Source organism: Capricornis sumatraensis, chromosome 15 (genome assembly GCF_032405125.1).
Source record: "Capricornis sumatraensis isolate serow.1 chromosome 15, serow.2, whole genome shotgun sequence".
NCBI classification, from domain to species: Eukaryota; Metazoa; Chordata; class Mammalia; order Artiodactyla; family Bovidae; genus Capricornis; species Capricornis sumatraensis.
The window spans coordinates 14342981-14362105 of NC_091083.1; the positions used below are offsets into that span (position 1 = coordinate 14342981).

Sequence of the window (19125 nt, forward strand, 5' to 3'; positions counted from 1 at the left end):
GTAAAAGGTTGCAGTATTTTTTTCAGTGTCCACCAATTGTGAGATGAGAATTTTAGGTTAAAATATTTGACCTTTTTAGCCCCATCTTGTGTTCCATTAAATGTTTCTTTTCAAGCCATACATTCTCCTCATAATTTTGATTACCAGTTCTTTTTCCCAGTGAATAGTTAGGAATATTTCTTAATCAATTTTTCTCTCTCAAGTAATACTTTACAACATTCAGGTAGTGATAGATGACCATGTGTGGCTAATCAAATGACATTTTTTATAGTGGCAAAATTCAACTCTAATATGGTAGTATTTATAAACAAAAAGTTTTAGAGTAATACAGATCGCTATACTAGGAATATATTATGAACAAAAGCCTCTGTCTTAAATATATGTTTTATACACAATGTATGTTGATACTTTCATAAAATTTGAAGAACAATATAGATGTGTAATCTATATATTAATAAAAGCATAAAACAGAGGCTTTGTTCATGGTATATCCTTAAGAATACTGATATATTACTGATCTATTGTATATGAATTTTAAATATATGTGTTTTTCCACAAACCTTATTATACTATCTTTTTTCCTTAAGTTTGTACTTGATTAGGAATGTCTCTCTCTTTGCTTTCTTTTCCTTCCCCACTTTTTTTTTTTTTTTTTACTGTTAACCTAATTTTTCCTTGCAGAATACTTTTCTTCAGTGTCTGTTCTTTCAGTCCATCTCTCTCTGCCTCTATTGTGAACATGTTTGATTATGGCTTTCTGTTTAGTGTGTTTGTGGCTTTCATTCATGATCATTTCCCTACAGGTTTACTCTTTTTTTCCCCTTTTTCTTTGAAGGAGCCAAATTGAAACAATCATTCGTCTTTAGTTGTTTAACAAACAGAATAGAAGTAGCTTATCCTGTTCACACTTGTAACCTATCTAAATAAGGTCCTACTAAAATCTAAACTTTCATATTTCCCTTCCCAGTGCTAATTCATGCATATAGAAATCATGCAAGCAAATTTCAAAATATAGCAATTAATTTAAATGTCTTAGTTTTTCAATAGTACTCTAAACTGCCAGGGATAAATATTTTTTCTAGAACATTTTGGTAGAGAAATAATCTAGTGAGTGTCATTGTATTTGTACAGCAGTCAATTTGGGGTAAGGAGAGGAACATCTGGGGCTTCTGATGTCATCTGTGATAATGCTTACCCCATGAGAAGGTTAGTCAGTGGCAGAACTGGGATTTGAATCCACATCTGAATGACTCCAGAGCCTGTGTTCTTTGTGTTAGATCATATAGTAATGGGGGAGGATATAATTCTTTTATTCAAGTTGATAATTGTTGTTCATCAAGCTCTTATTTCCTTCTCCAGCCTGCCCCGAAACTAAACTTACAAAAGCTAATGGAGGCTTTTCAGCAATCCAAGAGAAAAGGTAAGTTATTTGAAGACTGTCCTCCTGGTGTTATTCACTGATTTGAAATGACACAGGTTCTCATGTACTCTCCCTTTTTTTCACTGTATTAGAAGCAGAATGTGGCATTGTGAGACAAGAGAGTACCGCCTTCTCGGAGAACAATAATTCTGATAGTAAAATTGAAGATGTGGTTGAAACCTTGCCCAAACCATCACCTGGAGTCCAGGGCTTCTCTCATCCTGCCTTCCCAAGGCCTGATCCTCTTCCAAAACCACTCAAGACTCTAGCAGGCCTTGGTCTTGCAAAGGTAAGTTGTTTTGTTTTTAACTCTTTTTCCCCGTGTACTTTTTTACACACCATTCCCTTGATCCTTATGATGACAAAAAGGATGCCACCGCAGAATTGGAAGACTTCAAAGTCACGATACAAAATGATGTGATAATAAGAGCAATATATGTGCATGATTCAGATTTATAAATGTTCGCATACTAAGTATGCCATTACGAAAGAAAAACATTACAAAGCAATTAGGAAGAACAGCTAGATGAATATGAAAATGGGGAGGGTGATGAAGGGGAAGAATTCATTTAAGAAGGATAGGATGAATACGAGACGAGACAGAGGAGGTGGTCCTAAGATGGTGGAGGAATAGGACAGGGATACCACTTTCTCCCCCACAAATTCATCAAAGGAACATTTGAACGCTGAGTAAATTCCACAAAACAACTTCTGAACGCTGGCAGAGGACATCAGGCACCCAGAAAAGCAGCCCATTGTCTTCAAAAGGAGGTAGGAAAAAATGTAAAAGATAAAAAAGAGACAAAAGAGGGAGGAATGGAGCTCTGTCCCGGGAAGGGAGTCTTAAAAAAGTGAGAAGTTTCCAAACACCAGGAAACACTCTCACTGCCGAGTTTGTGGTGAGCCTTGGAACCACAGAGGGCAACATAACTGGGAGAAAAAATAAATAAATAATTAAAATCCACAGATTAGGTGCCCAACGGTAACTCCCCCAGTGGAGAAACACCGCAGACGCCTGCATCCGCCACTAGCAAGCGGGGCTGAGCAGGGAGGTGTGGGCTGCATTGCTTAGAGTAAGGACCGGGCCTGAATGCCCCAAGGGCAATCTGAGGGAACTAACTTGGGCTAGCAAACCAGATTGTGGGATAGCTACCACATGAAAAGCCCTAACCTAAGATGCCACCAGGCCTGCTCACAGAACAAAGGACTGAGCAGAGCTAGCCGGCTGCAGGCCGGCCCATCCCCCGTTCCGGTGACAGGCAGGCAAGGGCAGCCAGAGCCGGAAGGGGGCAATCACAGCCCCAGAGAGGCATTATCTACCAAACTGCAAGCAGGCTCTGTTGCTAACCAAGACTTCTTGGGGTTCTGGACAGTCAACATCCACCTGAGAAGGTGCGCCGGTTGTACACCCAGAAAACCGAGCGTCAGGGACGGGGGAGGTGATAAGTCACAGTGACCACGCTTGCCAAACACCTGGTCACCTGAGCTGCTTGGACCTAGAAAGGGCACAAAACGCAGGCCCACTGGAGTCTGCACCTCTGAGGACTATCTGAGTGCCTGAACCTGAAGGGCTTAGACCTGGTAGGTGCATGCAGCTCAGGGCCAGCTTCTGATGGTTCCTGGCAGAGCAACCTAGAGCCTGAGCTGTGTGGGCAGGGAGGGCACACACGCAGTGAGTGGGAGGCAGGCCCAGTGTGGCTGAGACACTGCAAGCACATGCCAGTGTTATTTGTTTGCAGTGTCTCTACCTCCCCACAGCACGACTGAACAAGTGAGCCTAAAAAAGTGTCCACCACCGGCCCCCTTGTGTCAGGGCAGAAATCAGATACTGAAGAGACCAGCAAACAGAAGAAGCTAAAACAGAGGGAACCGCCTTGGAAGTGACAGGTGCAATAGATTAAACCCTGTCGTTAGTACCGACTACATAGGAAGGGGCCTATAGATCTTGAGAAATATAAGCCGGACCAAGGAACTATCTGAAAATGAACTGACCCCACACTGCCCACAACAATACCAGAGAAAGTCCTAGATATATTTTTACTATCATTCTTTAATTTTTTAAAAAATTTTTAAAATTTTTAAGTCCTATATTACTCCTTTAATTTTCATTTTTATAACCTACTATTACTTTGCAAAAAAACAACAAAAAAAAGAGAAGACCCTATTTTTTAAAGCAAACTTCATGTATATATATTTTATAATTTTTATGACTTTGTTTTTTTTTCTTTAATATTGTATTTTTGAAAATCCAACCTCTACTCAGATTTTTAGTCTTTGCTTTTTGGTATATGTTATAAATTTTGTACCTTTAAGAACCCAGTCTTCAATACCCACTTTTACTTGAGAGCGAGATTACTGGCTTGACTGCTCTCTCCCCCCTTTGGACTCTCCTTTTTCTCCACCAGGTTGCCTCTATCTCCTCCATCCCCCTTCTCTTCTCTACCCAACTCTGTGAATCTCTTTGTGTGTACCAGATGGTGGAGAACACTTAAGGAACTGATTACTGGCTGGATCTGTTGCTCTCCTTTTGATTCCCCCCTTTATCCTCTTGGCCACCTCTGTCTCCTTCCTCCCTCTTCTCTTCTCTGTGTAATGCCGTGAACATCTCTGAGCAGTCCAGACTGTGGAGCACACATAAGGAAGTGATTACTGGCTACCTTGCTCTCTCCTCTTTTGATTCCACCTCAACTCATCAAGGTCACCTCTATCTCCCCCCTCCCTCTTCTCCATGTAAGTCTGTGAACCTCTCTGGATGTCCCTCACTGTGGAGAAACTTTTCATCTTTCACCTAGATGTTTTATCAATGGTGCTGTTTAGATGGAGAAGTCTTGAGGCTACTGTAAAAATAAGACTGAAAACCAGAAGCAGGAGGCTTAAGTTCAAACCCTGAGGACACCAGAGAACTCCTGACTCCAGGAAACATTAATCAACAGGAGCTCACCAAATGCCTCCATACCTACACTGAAACCAAGCACCACTCAAGGGCCAACAAGTTCCAGAGCAAGACATATCATGCAAATTCTCTAGCAACACAGGAACATAGCCCTGAGCTTCAATATACAGGCTGCCCAAAGTCACTCTAAACCCATTGACATCTCATAACTCATACTGGACACTTCATTGCACTTCAGAGAGAAGAAATCCAGCCACACACTAGAACACTGACACAAGCTTCCCTAACCAAGAAACCTTGACAAGCCACCTGTACAACCCCACCCACAGTGAGGAAACTCCATAATAAAGAGAACTCCACAAACTGCCAGAATACAGAAAGGCCACCCCAAACACAGCAATATAACCAAGATGAAGAGACAGAGGAATACTCAGCAGGTAAAGGAACAGGATAAATGCCCACCAACCCCCCAAAAAGAGGAAGAGATAGGGAATCTACCTGTTAAAGAATTCTGAATAATGATAGTGAAAATGATCCAAAATCTTGAAAACAAAATGGAATCACAGATAAATAGCCTGGAGACAAGGATTGAAAGATGCAAGAAAGGTTTAACAAAGACCTAGAAGAAATAAAAAAAGAGTCAATATATAATGAATAATGCAATAAATTATATCAAAAACACTCTGGAGGGAACAAATAGTAGAATAATGGAGTCAGAAGATAGGATTAGTGAGATAGAAGATAGAATGGTAGAAATAAACGAATCAGAGAGGAAAAAAGTAAAATGAATTAAAAGAAATGAGGACAATCTCAGAGACTTCTGGGACAATGTTAAATGCCCCAACATTCAAATCATAGGAGTCCCAGAAGAAGAAGACAAAAAGAAAGACCATGAGAAAATACTTGAAGAGATAATAGTTGAAAACATCCCTAAAATGGGGAAGGAAATAATCACCCAAGTCCAAGAAACCCAGAGAGTCCAAAACAGTATAAACCCAAGGTGAAATACCCCAAGACACATATTAATCAAATTAACACAAACAACAAATATTAAAAGCAGCAAAGGAAAAACAACAAATAACACACAAGGGGATTCCCATAAGGATAACAGCTGATCTTTCAATAGAAACTCTTCAGGCCAGGAGGGAATGGCAAGACATACTTAAAGTGATGAAAGACAATAACCTACAGCCCAGATTACTATACCCAGCAAGGATCTCATTCAGATACAAAGGAGAAATCAAAAGCTTTACAGACAAGCAAAAGCTGAGAGGATTCAGCACCACCAAACCAGCTCTCCAACAAGTGTTAAAGGATATTCTCTAGACAGGAAACACAAAAAGGGAGTATAAACTCGAACCCAAAACAATAAAGTAAATGGCAACGGGATCAAACCTATCAATAATTACCTTAAATGTAAATCGGTTGAATGCCCCAACCAAAAGACAAAGACTGGCTGAATGGATACAAAAACAAGATCCCTATATATGTTGTCTACAAGAGACCACCTCAAAACAAGGGACACATACAGACTGAAAGTGAAGGGCTGGAAAAAGATATTTTTCCAAAAGAGACCAAAAGAAAGCAGGAGTAGCAATACTCATATCAGATAAAATAGACTTTAAAACAAAGGCTGAGAAAAGAGACAAAGAAGGACACTACATAATGATCAAAGGATCAATCCAAGAAGAAGATATAACAATTATAAGTATATATGCACCCAACATAGGAGCACCGCAATATGTAAGACAAATGCTAACAAGTATGAAGGGGGAAATCAACAATAACACAATAGTGGGAAACTTTAATACCCCACTCACACCTATGGACAGATCAACTAAATGGAAAATTAACAAGGAAACACAAATTTTAAATGATACAATAGACCAGTTAGACCTAATTGATATCTATAGGACATTTCACCCCCAAACAAGGAATTTCACCTTTTCCCAAGCACACGTGGAACCTTCTCCAGGATAGATCACATCCTGAGCCATAAGTCTAGCCTTGGCAATTCAAAAATATTGAAATCATTCCAAGCATCTTTTCTGACTGCAATGCAGTAAGATTAGATCTCAATTACAGGAGAAAACCTATTAAAAATTCCAACATACAGAGGCTGAACAACACGCTTCTGAATTACCAACAAATCACAGAAGAAATCAAGATATGCATAGAAATGAATGAAAATGAAAACACAACAACCCAAAACCTATGGGACACTGTAAAAACAGTGCTAAGGGGAAAGTTCATAGCAATACAGGCATACCTCAAGAAACAAGAAAAAAGTCAAATAAATAACCTAACTCTACACCTCAAGCAACTAGAAAAGGAAGAAATGAAAAACCTCAGGGTTAGTAGAAGGAAAGGAATCTTAAAAATTAGGGCAGAAATAAATGTAAAAGAAACAAAAGCGACCATAGCAAAAATCAACAAAGCCAAAAGCTGGTTCTTTGAAAGGATAAATAAAACTGACAAACCACTAGCCAGACTCATCAAGAAACACAGGGAGAAAAATCAAATCAATAAAATTAGAAATGAAAATGGAGAGATCACAACAGACAACACAGAAATACAAAGGATCATAAGAGACTACTATCAGCGATTATATGCCAATAAAATGGACTACATGGAAGAAGTGGACAAATTCTTAGAAAAGTACAACTTTCCAAAACTGAACCAGGAAGAAATAGAAAATCTTAACAGACCCATCACAAGCACAGAAATTGAAACTGTAATCAGAAATCTTCCAGCAAACAAAAGCCCAGGTTCAGACGGCTTCACAGCTGAATTCTACCAAAAACTTAGAGATGAGCTAACACCTATCCTACTCAAACTCTTCCAGAAAATTGCAGAGGAAGGTAAACTTCCAGACTCATTCTATGAGGCCACCATCACCCTAATACCAAAACCTGATAAACATGCCACAAAAAAAGAAAACTACAGGCCAATATCACTAATGAACATAGATGCAAAAATCCTCAACAAAATTCTAGCAATCAGAATCCAACAGCACATTAAAAAGATCATACATCATGACCAAATGGGCTTTATCCCAGGGATGCAAGGATTCTTCAATATCCTCAAATCAATCAGTGTAATACACCACATTAACAAATTGAAAGTGGTCAATCACTTGTAAAAGAATGAAACTAGAACACTTTCTAACACCATACACAGAAATAAACTCAAAATGAATTAAAGATCTAAACATAAGACCAGAAACTATAAAACTCCTAGAGGAGAATATAGGCAAAACACTCTCCAACATAAATCACAGCAGGATCCTCTATGACCCACCTTCCAGAATATTGGAAATAAAAGCAAAAATAAACAAATGGGACCTAATTAAAATTAAAAGCTTCTGCACAACAAAGGAAACTATAAGTAAGGTGAAAAGACTGCCTTCTGAATGGGAGAAAACAATAGCAAATGAAGCAACTGACAAAGAATTAATCTCAAAAATATACAAGCAACTCCTGCAGCTCAATTCCAGAAAAATAAATGACCCAATCAAAAAATGGGCCAAAGATCTAAACAGACATTTCTCCAAAGAAGACATATGGATGGCTAACAAACATGAAAAGATGCTCAACATCACTCATTATCAGAGAAATGCAAATAAACCACAATGAGGTACCATTTCACACCAGTCAGAATGGCTGCTACCCAAAGTCTACAAGCAATAAATGCTGGAGAGGGTGTGGAGAAAAGGGAACCCTTTTATACTGTTGGTGGGAATGCAAACTAGTACAGCCACTGTGGAGAACAGTGTGGAGATTCCTTAAAAAACTGGAAATAGAACTGCCACACGACCCAGCAATCCCACTGCTGGGCATACACACTGAGGAAACCAGAATTGAAAGAGACACGTGTACCCCAATGTTCATCACAGCACTGTTTATAATAGCCAGGACTTGGAAGCAACCTAGATGTCCATCAGCAGATGAATGTATAAGAAAGCTGTGGTACATATACACAATGGAGTATTACTCAGCCATTAAAAAGAATACATTTAAATCAGTTCTAACGTGGTGGATAGAACTGGAGCCTATTGTACAGAGTGAAGTAAGCCAGAAAGAAAAACACCAATACGGTATACTGACACATATATATGGAATTTAGAAAGATGGTAACGATAACCCTGTATGCAAGACAGCAAAAGAGACACAGATGTATAGAACAGTCTTTTGGACACTGTGGGAAGGGGCAAGGGTGGGATGATTTGGGAGAATGGCATTGAAACATATATAATATCATATGTGAAATGAATTGTCAGTCCAGGTTCGATGCATGATACAGGATGCTCGGGGCTGGTGCATTGTGATGACCCAGAAGGATGGTATGGGGAGGGAGGTGGGAGGGGGGTTCAGGATGGGAAACACGTGTACACCCGTGGTGGCTTCATGTTGATGTATGGTAAAACCAATACAATATTGTAATTAGCCTCCAATTAAAATAAAAAAAAATTTTTTTAAGATGAATATGGGACGGAATGAAGGTCAAGATGAAACAGATTATTTTACAAACACAACAGAAATAGTGGGGGTAAGTCAGATGAGGTACTCTATATTATAAATATGAGATAAATTATTTCAAATTCAACTTAGGAGAAAGTGAGGTTGTGAAAACTCAATACTTATACTCTTCTGAATGACATATAGCTGATTTTTATGAAGAACTGAAAGAAAATTTGATACTTAGCTTTTTTGGTGGTTGTTTTTGAGGTTGGTGGTTGTTTTTGTCTTTTTCTTTAATTGAAGTGTAGTCATTTACAATACTGTGTTAGTTTCAGGTGTATAGCAACGTGCCTTGTTACACTTGTATATGTATATATCTATATTGAATATAGTTCCCTCTGGAAGTTCATTTCAATTTGAAGTGATTTCTCTTTTTAAAAAAATTCTCACTTTGAAATTAATCAAGTGATGTCTTCTATTTAATCTAGCAAAACTTTCATTCATAGGCAATTCTAGATGAGCTCTGTTTTAGGCCTTCAGTTCAGTTCAGTTCAGTTCAGTCGCTCAGTCATGTCTGACTCTTTGCGACCCCATGAATCGCAGCACGCCAGGCCTCTCTGTCCATCACCAACTCCCAGAGTTCACTCAGACTCACGTCCATCGAGTCAGATGGCCATCAAGATGGCCATCCAGCCATCTCATCCTCTGTCGTCCCCTTCTCCTCCTGCCCCCAATCCCTCCCAGCATCAGAGTCTTTTCCAATGAGTCAACTCGATATATTATGAATTAAGAATTTTTGGCCTTTCTGTTTCTTGTGGTTACTAACTTACTGTTTGATACATACTTAATGTACTTAACTAATTTATCTTACTGTTTGGTATAATCTTGCTGGAGGTTTTGGATCTTTTTGAAAATAAAGAGGAAATAAATAAGCATTTTATCTTGTCTTTTACTAAAATTATAATTTATAGTTATATAAATGAGATTCCTAAGCTCTCTTCATGACATGAAAAAATTTTAAGCTGCAACAGTCTTAAAGAAAAAAATGTAGAACTCTGCCCGCCGCCTCCCTGGAGAGATTCTGATTTATCTTTTCCTAACATCTGCAAGTAATGGGCAATTACACACATTAAATGAATGAAATCACAATTCATGATTTTTTTCTTATGTAGACTACTTGTTATAAAATCATAAGGAAAGAAGAATTAACAACAGAGTTTATAAAATAATCTCAGAAGGAGTATTTTTTACTTTTTAAAATATCTCTAGTAATATGTATATTCCATTTTAAGAATTTTATTAAAGAATAAAATTTTAAGAAGTTTATTTTTAAGAAGTATTTTTTTAAGTTAAGAAGTTATTTTTAAGTTAAGTTTTATATTTAAGAAGATTTATTAGCTTTAGTATTTATAGGTGTTAAATTAGCATGTCAGTTCTTTGTTATACATTTTAAACTAAAATGCAAATTCTTCTGTATCTAAAACTCAGTCATTGTGGTTACTTGATTTTTTCAGCTCATTTGTTCTTTCCTGATGTGAATATTGAATCTTGCTTGAAAATCATAGATGTATTTGAAAACTTTTAAATTTCCAACTTGGATAATCATAGTTTTACTACGTTTTTAATATCTAGACAGTTCCTTCAGTCTTTATCTGCCATTGAAGAGGGCATAGATAGAAAATTAGAGCCATTAGTGTGCTGTTTACAGGGGAAAAAGAAGAAAACGATGAAATTTTCAAATGGGGTTTTTAGAAAATGTACTTATTTTTCAATTGAAGGATAATTGCTTTACAGAATTTTGTTGTTTTCTGTCAAACATCAAGAATCAGCCCATAGGTACACCCATGTCCCCTCCCTCCCAAGAGTTGACTCATTGGAAAAGACTCTGATGCTGGGAGAGATTGGGGGCAGGAGGAGAAGGGGATGACCCAGGATGAGATGGCTGGATGGCATCACGGACTCGATGGACGTGAGTCTGAGTGAACTCTGGGAGATGGTGATGGACAGGGAGGCCAGGCGTGCTGCGATTCACGGGGTCGCAAAGAGTCGGACACGACTGAGTGACTGAACTGAACTGAACTGAACTGAACTATTTTTCAATTGAAGGATAATCGCGTTACAGAATTTTGTTGTCTTCTGTCAAACATCAAGAATCAGCCATAGGTATACCCATGTCCCCTCCCTCCCAAACCCTCCTCCCATCTCCCTCCCCATCCCGACCTTCTAGATTGTCACAGAGTCCCTTTCTGAGTTCCCTGAGTCATACAACAAATTCCCATTGGCTATCTATTTTACATATGGAATTGTAAGTTTCCATGTTACTCTTTCCATCCATCTCACCCTCTCCCCTCTTCCCCTCCCCCCATGTCTGTAAGTCTGTTCTCAATATCTGTTTCTCCCTTCCTGCCCTGCAAATAAATTCATCAGTACCATTGTAGATTCAGAATCTTTGTAGATTCCATGTATATGCGAATAGTATATGATATTTATACTTCTCTTTCTGACTTGCTTCACTCCAGAGAATAGGCTCTAGGTTTGTCAACCTCGTTAGAACTGACTCAAATGTGTTTCTCTTTATGGCTGAGTAATAGTCCATTGTATATATTGTTCTAGTTCTATGAAAAATGCCATTCGTAATTTGAAAGTGATCACACTGAATCTGTAGATTGCATTTGGTAATATAGTCATTTTCACACTATTCATTCTTCCTACCCAGGAATATGGAATATCTCTCCACCTGTTTATGTCGTCTTTCTTTTCTTTTCTTGGTGTCTTAGAATTTTCCATCTTTTGTCTCCTTAGGTAGGTTTATTACTAGATACTTTATTCTTTTTGTTGCAGTGGTGAATGGGATTGGCTCCTTAATTTCACTTTCTGATTTTTCATTGTTAGTATATAGGAATTCAAGTGATTTCTGTGTATTGATCTTATATCATACAACTTTGCTAAATTCATTATTTAGCTCTAGAAAGTTTCTTTTACTAGAGAACAGACAGTTTCTTTTGGGTTTTCTATGTGTAGTATCATGTCATTTGCAAAAGTGAGAGTTTTACTTCTTCTTTCCAGATCTGGATTCTTTTTATTTCTTTTTCTTCTCTGATTGCCATAGCTAGGACTTCCAAAACCATGCTGAATAATTGTGGTGAGAATGGACAACTTTGTCTTGTTCGTGATCTTAGAGGGAATGCTTTTCATTTTTCCTCATTGAGAATAATGTTTGCTGTGGGTTTATTCTATATGGCCTTTACTATGTTGACGAAGGTTCCTCCTGTGTCCATTTTTTGAAGTGTTTTTGTCATAAACAGGTGCTGAATTGTGTCAAAGGCTTTTTCTGCCTCTATTGAGATGATCATATGGTTTTTATTTTTCAATTTGTTAAGATGGTGCATCACATTGAAATTGGTTTGTGTATATTGAAGAATCCTTGCATCCCTGGCATAAACCCAAATTGATCATGGTATATGAGCTATTGAATGTGTTGTTGAATTGTTTGCTAGAATTTTGTTGAGGATTTTTACATCTGTGTTTGTCAGTGATATTGGCCTGTAATTTTCTTTTTTGTGTTGTCTCTGCCTGGTTTTGGTATCGAGGTGATTTTGGCCTCATAAAATGAGTTCAGAAGTGTTCCTTCCTCTGCAATTTTTTGGAAGAGCTTCAGAAAAATAGGCATTAGCTCTTCTCTAAACGTTTGATAAAATTCCCCTGTGAAGCCATCTGGCCCTGGGCTTTTGTTTTTGGGAGATTTTGGATAACACTTTCAATTTCAGTGTTTGTAACTGGCTTGTTTGTAATTTTTATTTCTCCCTGATTCAGTTTTGGGAGGTTGAACTTTTCTAAGAATCTGTCCATTTCCTCTCAGTTGTCCCTTTTATTAGCATATTGTTGCTCATAACATTCTCTCATGATCCTTTTCATCTCTGTGTTGTCTGTTGTAACCTCTCCTTTTTCATTTCTAATCTTGTCAATTTGATTTTTCTCCCTTCTGTTCTTGATGAGTCCGGCTAGTGGTTTGTCCATTTTGCTTATCTTCTCAAAGAACCAGTGTTCAGTCTGATTAATCTTTGCTATTGTTTCCTTCATTTTCTTTTTCATTTATTTCTGCTCTGATCTGTATGATTGCTTTCCTTCTGCTGACTTTGAGAGGTTTTGGTTCTTTTTCCAGCTGCTTTAAATGTAGGGTGTTGCCTGTTCGATGCTTTTCTTGTCCTGGAGGTGGGATTTTGCTGCTATCAACTTCTCTCTTAGAAGTGAAGAACTTCTCTCTTTTACTGAATCCCATAGGTTTTGGGTGGTTGTGTTTTTGTTGTCATTTGTTTCTAGGAATCTTTTGATTTCCCTTCTTATTTCTTCAATAACCATTTCGTTATTTAGTAATGACTTGTTTAATCTCCATGAGTTTGTGTTTTTTCACATTTTTCTCCTGTAGTTGATATCTAGTCTCATAGTGTTGTGGTCAGAGGAGATACATGATATATTTTCAATTTTTTAAATTTACTGAGGCTTGATTTGTGGCCCAAGATGTGGTCTATCCTGGAGAATGTTCCATGTGCAGTTGTGAACAAAGTGTATTCTTCTGCATTTGGATAGAAAGTCCTGAAGATATCAATTAGATCCATTGGGTCTAATGTTTCACTGAAGTTTTGTGTTTCCTTATTGATTCTCTGTTTTGATGATCTGTCCATTGGTGTAAGTGGGGTGTTAAAGTGCCCCACTATGACTGTGTTGCTGTTGAATTCCCCTCTTATGCCTGTTAGTGTTTGCCTTGTGTATTGAGGTGCTTCCATGTTGGGGGCATAAATATTTCCAATTGTTATGTCTTCTTCTTGGATTGATCCTTTGATCATTATGTAGTGTCCTTCTTTGTCTCTTATAATATTCTTTATTTTAAAGTCTATTTTGTGTGAAATAAGGATTGCCATACTGGCTTTCTTTTGGTTACCATTCAAATGAAATATCTTTTTCCATCCATTTACTTTCAGTCTGTATGTGTGTCTAGGTCTGAAGCGGTGTCTTGTGGGCAGTATATATTTGGCTCTTGTTTTTGTATTCATTCAGTTATCCTGTATCTTTTGGTTGGTGAATTGAATCCATTTACTTTAAAGTAATAATCAATAGATATGTTCCTGTTGACATTTTCTTAATTGTTTTGGGTTTGTTTTTGTAGGTCTTTCCTTCCTCTTGTGTTTACTGGCTGTAAATCCCTTTAGTATTTGTTGTAAGGCTGGTTTGGCGGTGCTAAATTCTCTTCAACTTTTGCTTTGTCTGTAAAGCTTTTGATTTCACCATCAATTTTGAATGAGATCTTTTCAAATGGGGTTTTCTGTTTCTTTCTTATGTCATAGTAGTACTTTAAAATGCCTCATACTTCCATCCTCACATAAGCATTTCTCCTCTACAAATTAAAACTTGTCTTTTAAGATCAATTTTAAAACAGAGTCTTCTTGTAGCATCTTGAATTGGTGCTTTACAATTAAACCTTTTCATTAAACAAAATGCTTATTATGGTAATATGAGAGAAATGAGTATATTCATATATTTATAAAAGTATATTTTTATATCCTTGAAACATGTTGAAATATATAATTGACAATTTTAATCTCATAGTTTTCTTCCCCTGGTATTGTTTTATTTTCAAAAGTTCAGAATTATGCCTAGGTTTGCATTAATTATACCAGGTTAGTATCTTTTACAAATAATTATCTTTATAGTATGTTTTTCCTGAATGTTTATCTATTTCTAATTCAAATGTATTTACCCAAATCCTTTCTTCTGAGTCCCTTGCATGCCTCAAAATAATTTATTACACCGCAAACTGAAGGCGTTGTCCCTGACGCTTCCCTCATCCCTGACTCTTTGTAAGCTATCCCTTCATCTGTCCTCCCCATCCTAGTAGACAGCATCACTGAAATGCCACAGCAGGAAAAATACTGGACTCCTAACTTCCTTGAAATTACCGCCTCCAGTCACTCAGGAAGCTCAGTATTTTCTGCCTGCTTATCATTTTTTATATCTTATCACCATAACTCACTGTCTCACCTATAGTCTTGAAATATTCTTTTCTAGTTTTGCTACCCTGATGTTCTTTTTTATGTTGCTGCCAGAGTAATCTTTCTAAAATATACTTGTCCATCTTTTCACTCCTCCTGGCTCTGCAGTTTGTTTTAGAATGACTGTTACCATTTTTATTTGGCTATTTTAAAAGCCAAATTAGCTTTTTAATTACAGTTTAATGGACACTTTGGGTGATGTACAGTATCTACTGTGCTTACTGTCCACTCTGGAGCATTGCTTATAGGGTTTTTTTTTAATGCTCTCCTGTAAAATACCGTCTTATTTGCTATTTCCTTCAATCTAAGTCTGAATTTGGCTATGAATTCATGGTCTGTGCCACAGTCAGCTCCCAGTCTTGTTTTTGCTGACTGTATAGAACTTCTCCATCTTTGGCTGCAAAGAATATAATCAACCTGATTTTGGTATTGACCATCTGGTGATGTCCATGTGTAGAGTCTTCTCTTGTGTTGCTGGAAGAGGGTGTTTGCTATGACCAGTGCGATCACTTGGCAAAACTCTATTAGCCTTTGCCCTGCATTCTGTACTCCAAGGCCAAATATCCAAATAGGGAAAGGAGTACATCAAGGCTATATATTGTCACCCTGCTTATTTAAGTTATATGCAGAGTACATCATGAGAAACTCTGGGCTGGATGAAGCACAAGCTAGAATCAAGATTGCTGGGAGAAATACCAATAACCTCAGATATGCAAATGACACCACCCTTATGGCAGAAAGCAAAGAACTAAAGAGCCTCTTGATGAAGGTGAAAGAGGAGAGTGAAAAAGTTGGCTTAAAACTCAACATTCAGAAAACTGAGATTATGGCATCCAGTCCCATCACTTCATGGCAAATAGATGGGGAAACAGTGGAAACAATGACAGACTATATTTTCTTGGGTTCCAAAATCACTGCAGATGGTGACTGCAGCCATGAAATTAAAAGACACTTGCTCCTTGGAAGAAAAGTTATGACCAATCTAGATAACATATTAAAAACAAGAAACATTACTTTGCCAACAAAAGTCCGTCTGGTCAAAGCTGTGATTTTTCCAGTAGTCATGTACGGATGTGAGAGTTGGACTATAAAGACAGCTGAGTGCCAAAGAATTGATGCTTTTAAACTGTGGTGTTGGAGAAGACTCTTAAGAGGCCCTTGGACTGCAAGGAGATCCAACCAGTCCATCCTAAAGGAAATCAGTCCTGAATATTAACTGGAAGGACTGATGCTGAAACTGAAACTTTGGCCACCTAATGTGAAGAACTGACTCATTAGAAAAGACCCTGATGCTAGGAAAGATTGAAGGCAGGAGAAGAAGGGGATGACAGAGGATGAGATGGTTAGATGGCATCACCGACTCAATGGACATGAGTTTGAGTAAACTTTGGGAGTTGGCAATGGACAGGGAGGCCTGGCGTGCTGCAGTCCATGGGGCCGCAAAGAGTCGGACACAACTGAGTGACTGAACTAAACTGAACTTTCTACTTCCTAGTGCAGTGTAGTCTTTTCCCTTTCATTTGAATAAAAGCATGGCACCAAATAAAATAAATTTGTGATGATGTAATGCCTTTACGTGTTTAGTAGATCCCTGTCACTTGAAGGAAGAAGATGACACTTGCTTTTCCCTGTTTGAACCTGGTCCTCCAGTTTTGTCTCTCTATACAGTTCCCAGTAACTGTGATCTCGTTTTCCACATGACTGTGAACATTGTTTCACACCTCATCTGTTGGTTCGTGCCATCCTTCCTAGAATCCCCATCACACCCCAGCTCTGCACTCTGTCTTCTGAGACGCAGCCCTTTGTCACAGCGTTCCTTGAGCTTCGCAGGTACACCTGCCTCCTCTCTCCTTTGTGCACATCCTGTGCTCTGTCCACTTCAGCTGCAGAGATGTCGAAGGATACTCTTCTGCTCTTGTTTGTTTCCGTGTGTCTCTGCCTTGCCTAGACGCAGAGCAGAGTCACTCTTCTCTTTACAGTTCTAACTTCTCCCAGGACACCCTAGAGGATGTGCTGGACACAGTGATTGTTTGTTGTCTCGCTGACGGGGTGAAGGACCAATGAATGAATATGTTTTCTGAAGTTGGGTTTTGGTTTTATTTTGTCTTGTTTTTATAGGAAGGAGCCACAAAGCCAGAACTTGTTGAAAAAGAAAGTGATGCTGATATCATTGAAAGGGCTCCTGAAGGGCAAGCAAATCATGACCATTTGACTTCTGTTGATAGAGCACGTGAAAATGATAGAAGTGGTAAGTTAGTGAATGCCTGTAAATTTTGTCTATACTTAAAAGCAAATATAAAAACATGTAAATGGTATAGATCCAAATTCAATATCCATTTCATTTTAAGTACACTTCTTTCACTCTTTCTTCAGAACCCACCTACTACCAACTTTTTCTTCCTGAAAATGCTTCAACCCTCTGAAATTCTTTTCCACCACTTTATTTTATTGAAATATTTGTGGATAGAGGTAGACTTACATACGTCTTTAAAATTCATAGTAGTGAATGTTCTCATTAATGTATCTGTGACTGCATTTTACAGGCATGATGTCAGCCCTAGAACTGAGAGAAGAGAAAGATATAGAATCACCCTGGGATTCTGAGGTACTGTCTTCTGTTATTATTTTGAAATGTAAGCCCTGAGTAATGTAAGTACATGAAAGCGGGAGATGCTGTGACTCTCCCACCCTTGCATTTCCCCATCAAAACTTTTTTCTTGCTTTTAACCTATATTGAATAAAATAACTCTGTGCTAAATACTACCACCTAGTACACTTTTGTTCATTTACAAGATTCACCTAGTGAAGTCAGTGTAGTACAAAAACCAAGGGTTAGAGATCATAAGGAATCCCTTTGAGTTCTGAAGCTACATTTATCTGAAAATTGAAACCTTATATTTCAGGTCAGCCCATGGCCAAATGTTTCTTTGTTTTGTGTGTGTTGTGTGTGTGTGTGCGTGTGTGTGTATCACCTCTTTTTTAGATTCTTTTCCCATATAGGCCGTTGCAGAATATTGAGTAGCCTTCCCTGTGCTATACAGTTGGTCCTCACTAGTTATCTGTTTCATACACAATAGTGTGCAGTGTGTATGTGTTAGTCCCAATCTCCCAACCAAATGTGTGTTTTTTTGGTACATATGCATGTGTAAAACTGCTAGAGAGGGTCAGAGAGAAACAGGTTGAATTGTGGTTTTTTATTACTTGGACCTTGAAAGATAGTGCTTGAAACTTGAAAGTGTTACTGTGTTTGGATTGTCAGGTTAATCTGGAAGAAAAATTTAAGAGAAGCAAAAGCATGGGGAGTAATAATAACTATGTGGGGTTATAATAATAGCAGTTTGCTTTAGCAATGTTTTAGTAAGTACAAACCATTTTGGATTGTTTAAGTAGCTGGGGACTTCCCTGGTGGCTCAGAAGGTAAAGTATCTGCCGACATTGTAGACCAAGGTTCAATCCCTGGGTCAGGAAAATCCCCTAGAGAAGGAAATGGCAACCCACTCCAGTACTCTTGCCTGGAAAATCCCATGGATGGAGGAGCTAGGCAGGCTACAGTCCATGGGGTTGCAAAGAGTCAGACACGACTGAACAACTAAACTTAAGTAGCAGGGCAGACTACCTTTATGGCAGCCGTACTTGAGGTAACATAAAGTAACGATGCCCTGTTTGAAGGTGGCAGCTATGGAAGGAGATAGGAAGGGCCTAATGTCTTCATTGCTGGCAGCCACTGCCTGGTGATCCAGCAGTATATGAAGTTACAATGCAGGTTCTGTCATTTGGCAGCTGTGAGATCTTGGCAAAACCTGTCTTAACCGGGTTAAATGTAGGCAGTTTTTAAAAGTGGGGTATTTTCTTAAAAAGATATTAGGAAATCCTCATGGAACTCAATATTGATTTTAACAGAGTATCTCTGAGAGCATTCCACCGAAGTTTGTGGATCATTTATTTGGAGATCAAAGAGGAAAAAATACATTAAATGGACAAGTACAAGGTGAGAACTGTATTTTATAGAAAAGCTATTTGACAGAACATTGATTTAAAGTGGGAATATTCTAACAGGCAAAAAAACAAACAAACAAACAAACAAAAACACCTGTCAGATGCGTAATGAGGAAAAAGACAAGAAGAGGAGGGAAATTGTGCATCTTATCAGGTGTCAGCCACAGATTAAATTGAGAGTCCAGTTTAAGGAGCTAAATGATTAGTTCCTGGACTTCTTGGAGGTCCAAATGTTAAGACTGTCCAGTGCAGGGGTGGAGGTTTGATCCCTGGTCAGGGAACTAAGATTCCACGTGACACGTGGACAAA

The 19125-nt window shown here is 38.2% G+C and overlaps 1 protein-coding gene across 1 annotated transcript in view; it reads left to right on the forward strand.

Annotated features, from left to right (window-relative positions):
• Window positions 1-19125, forward strand: part of LOC138091625 (ankyrin repeat domain-containing protein 26-like) — a 78696-nt gene that overhangs the window by 15722 nt on the left and 43849 nt on the right. Inside the window, 5 exon segments of the mRNA XM_068987538.1 lie at window positions 1360-1420; window positions 1513-1709; window positions 16939-17068; window positions 17364-17425; window positions 18721-18808. Coding sequence (XP_068843639.1) covers window positions 1360-1420; window positions 1513-1709; window positions 16939-17068; window positions 17364-17425; window positions 18721-18808 — 538 coding nt within the window.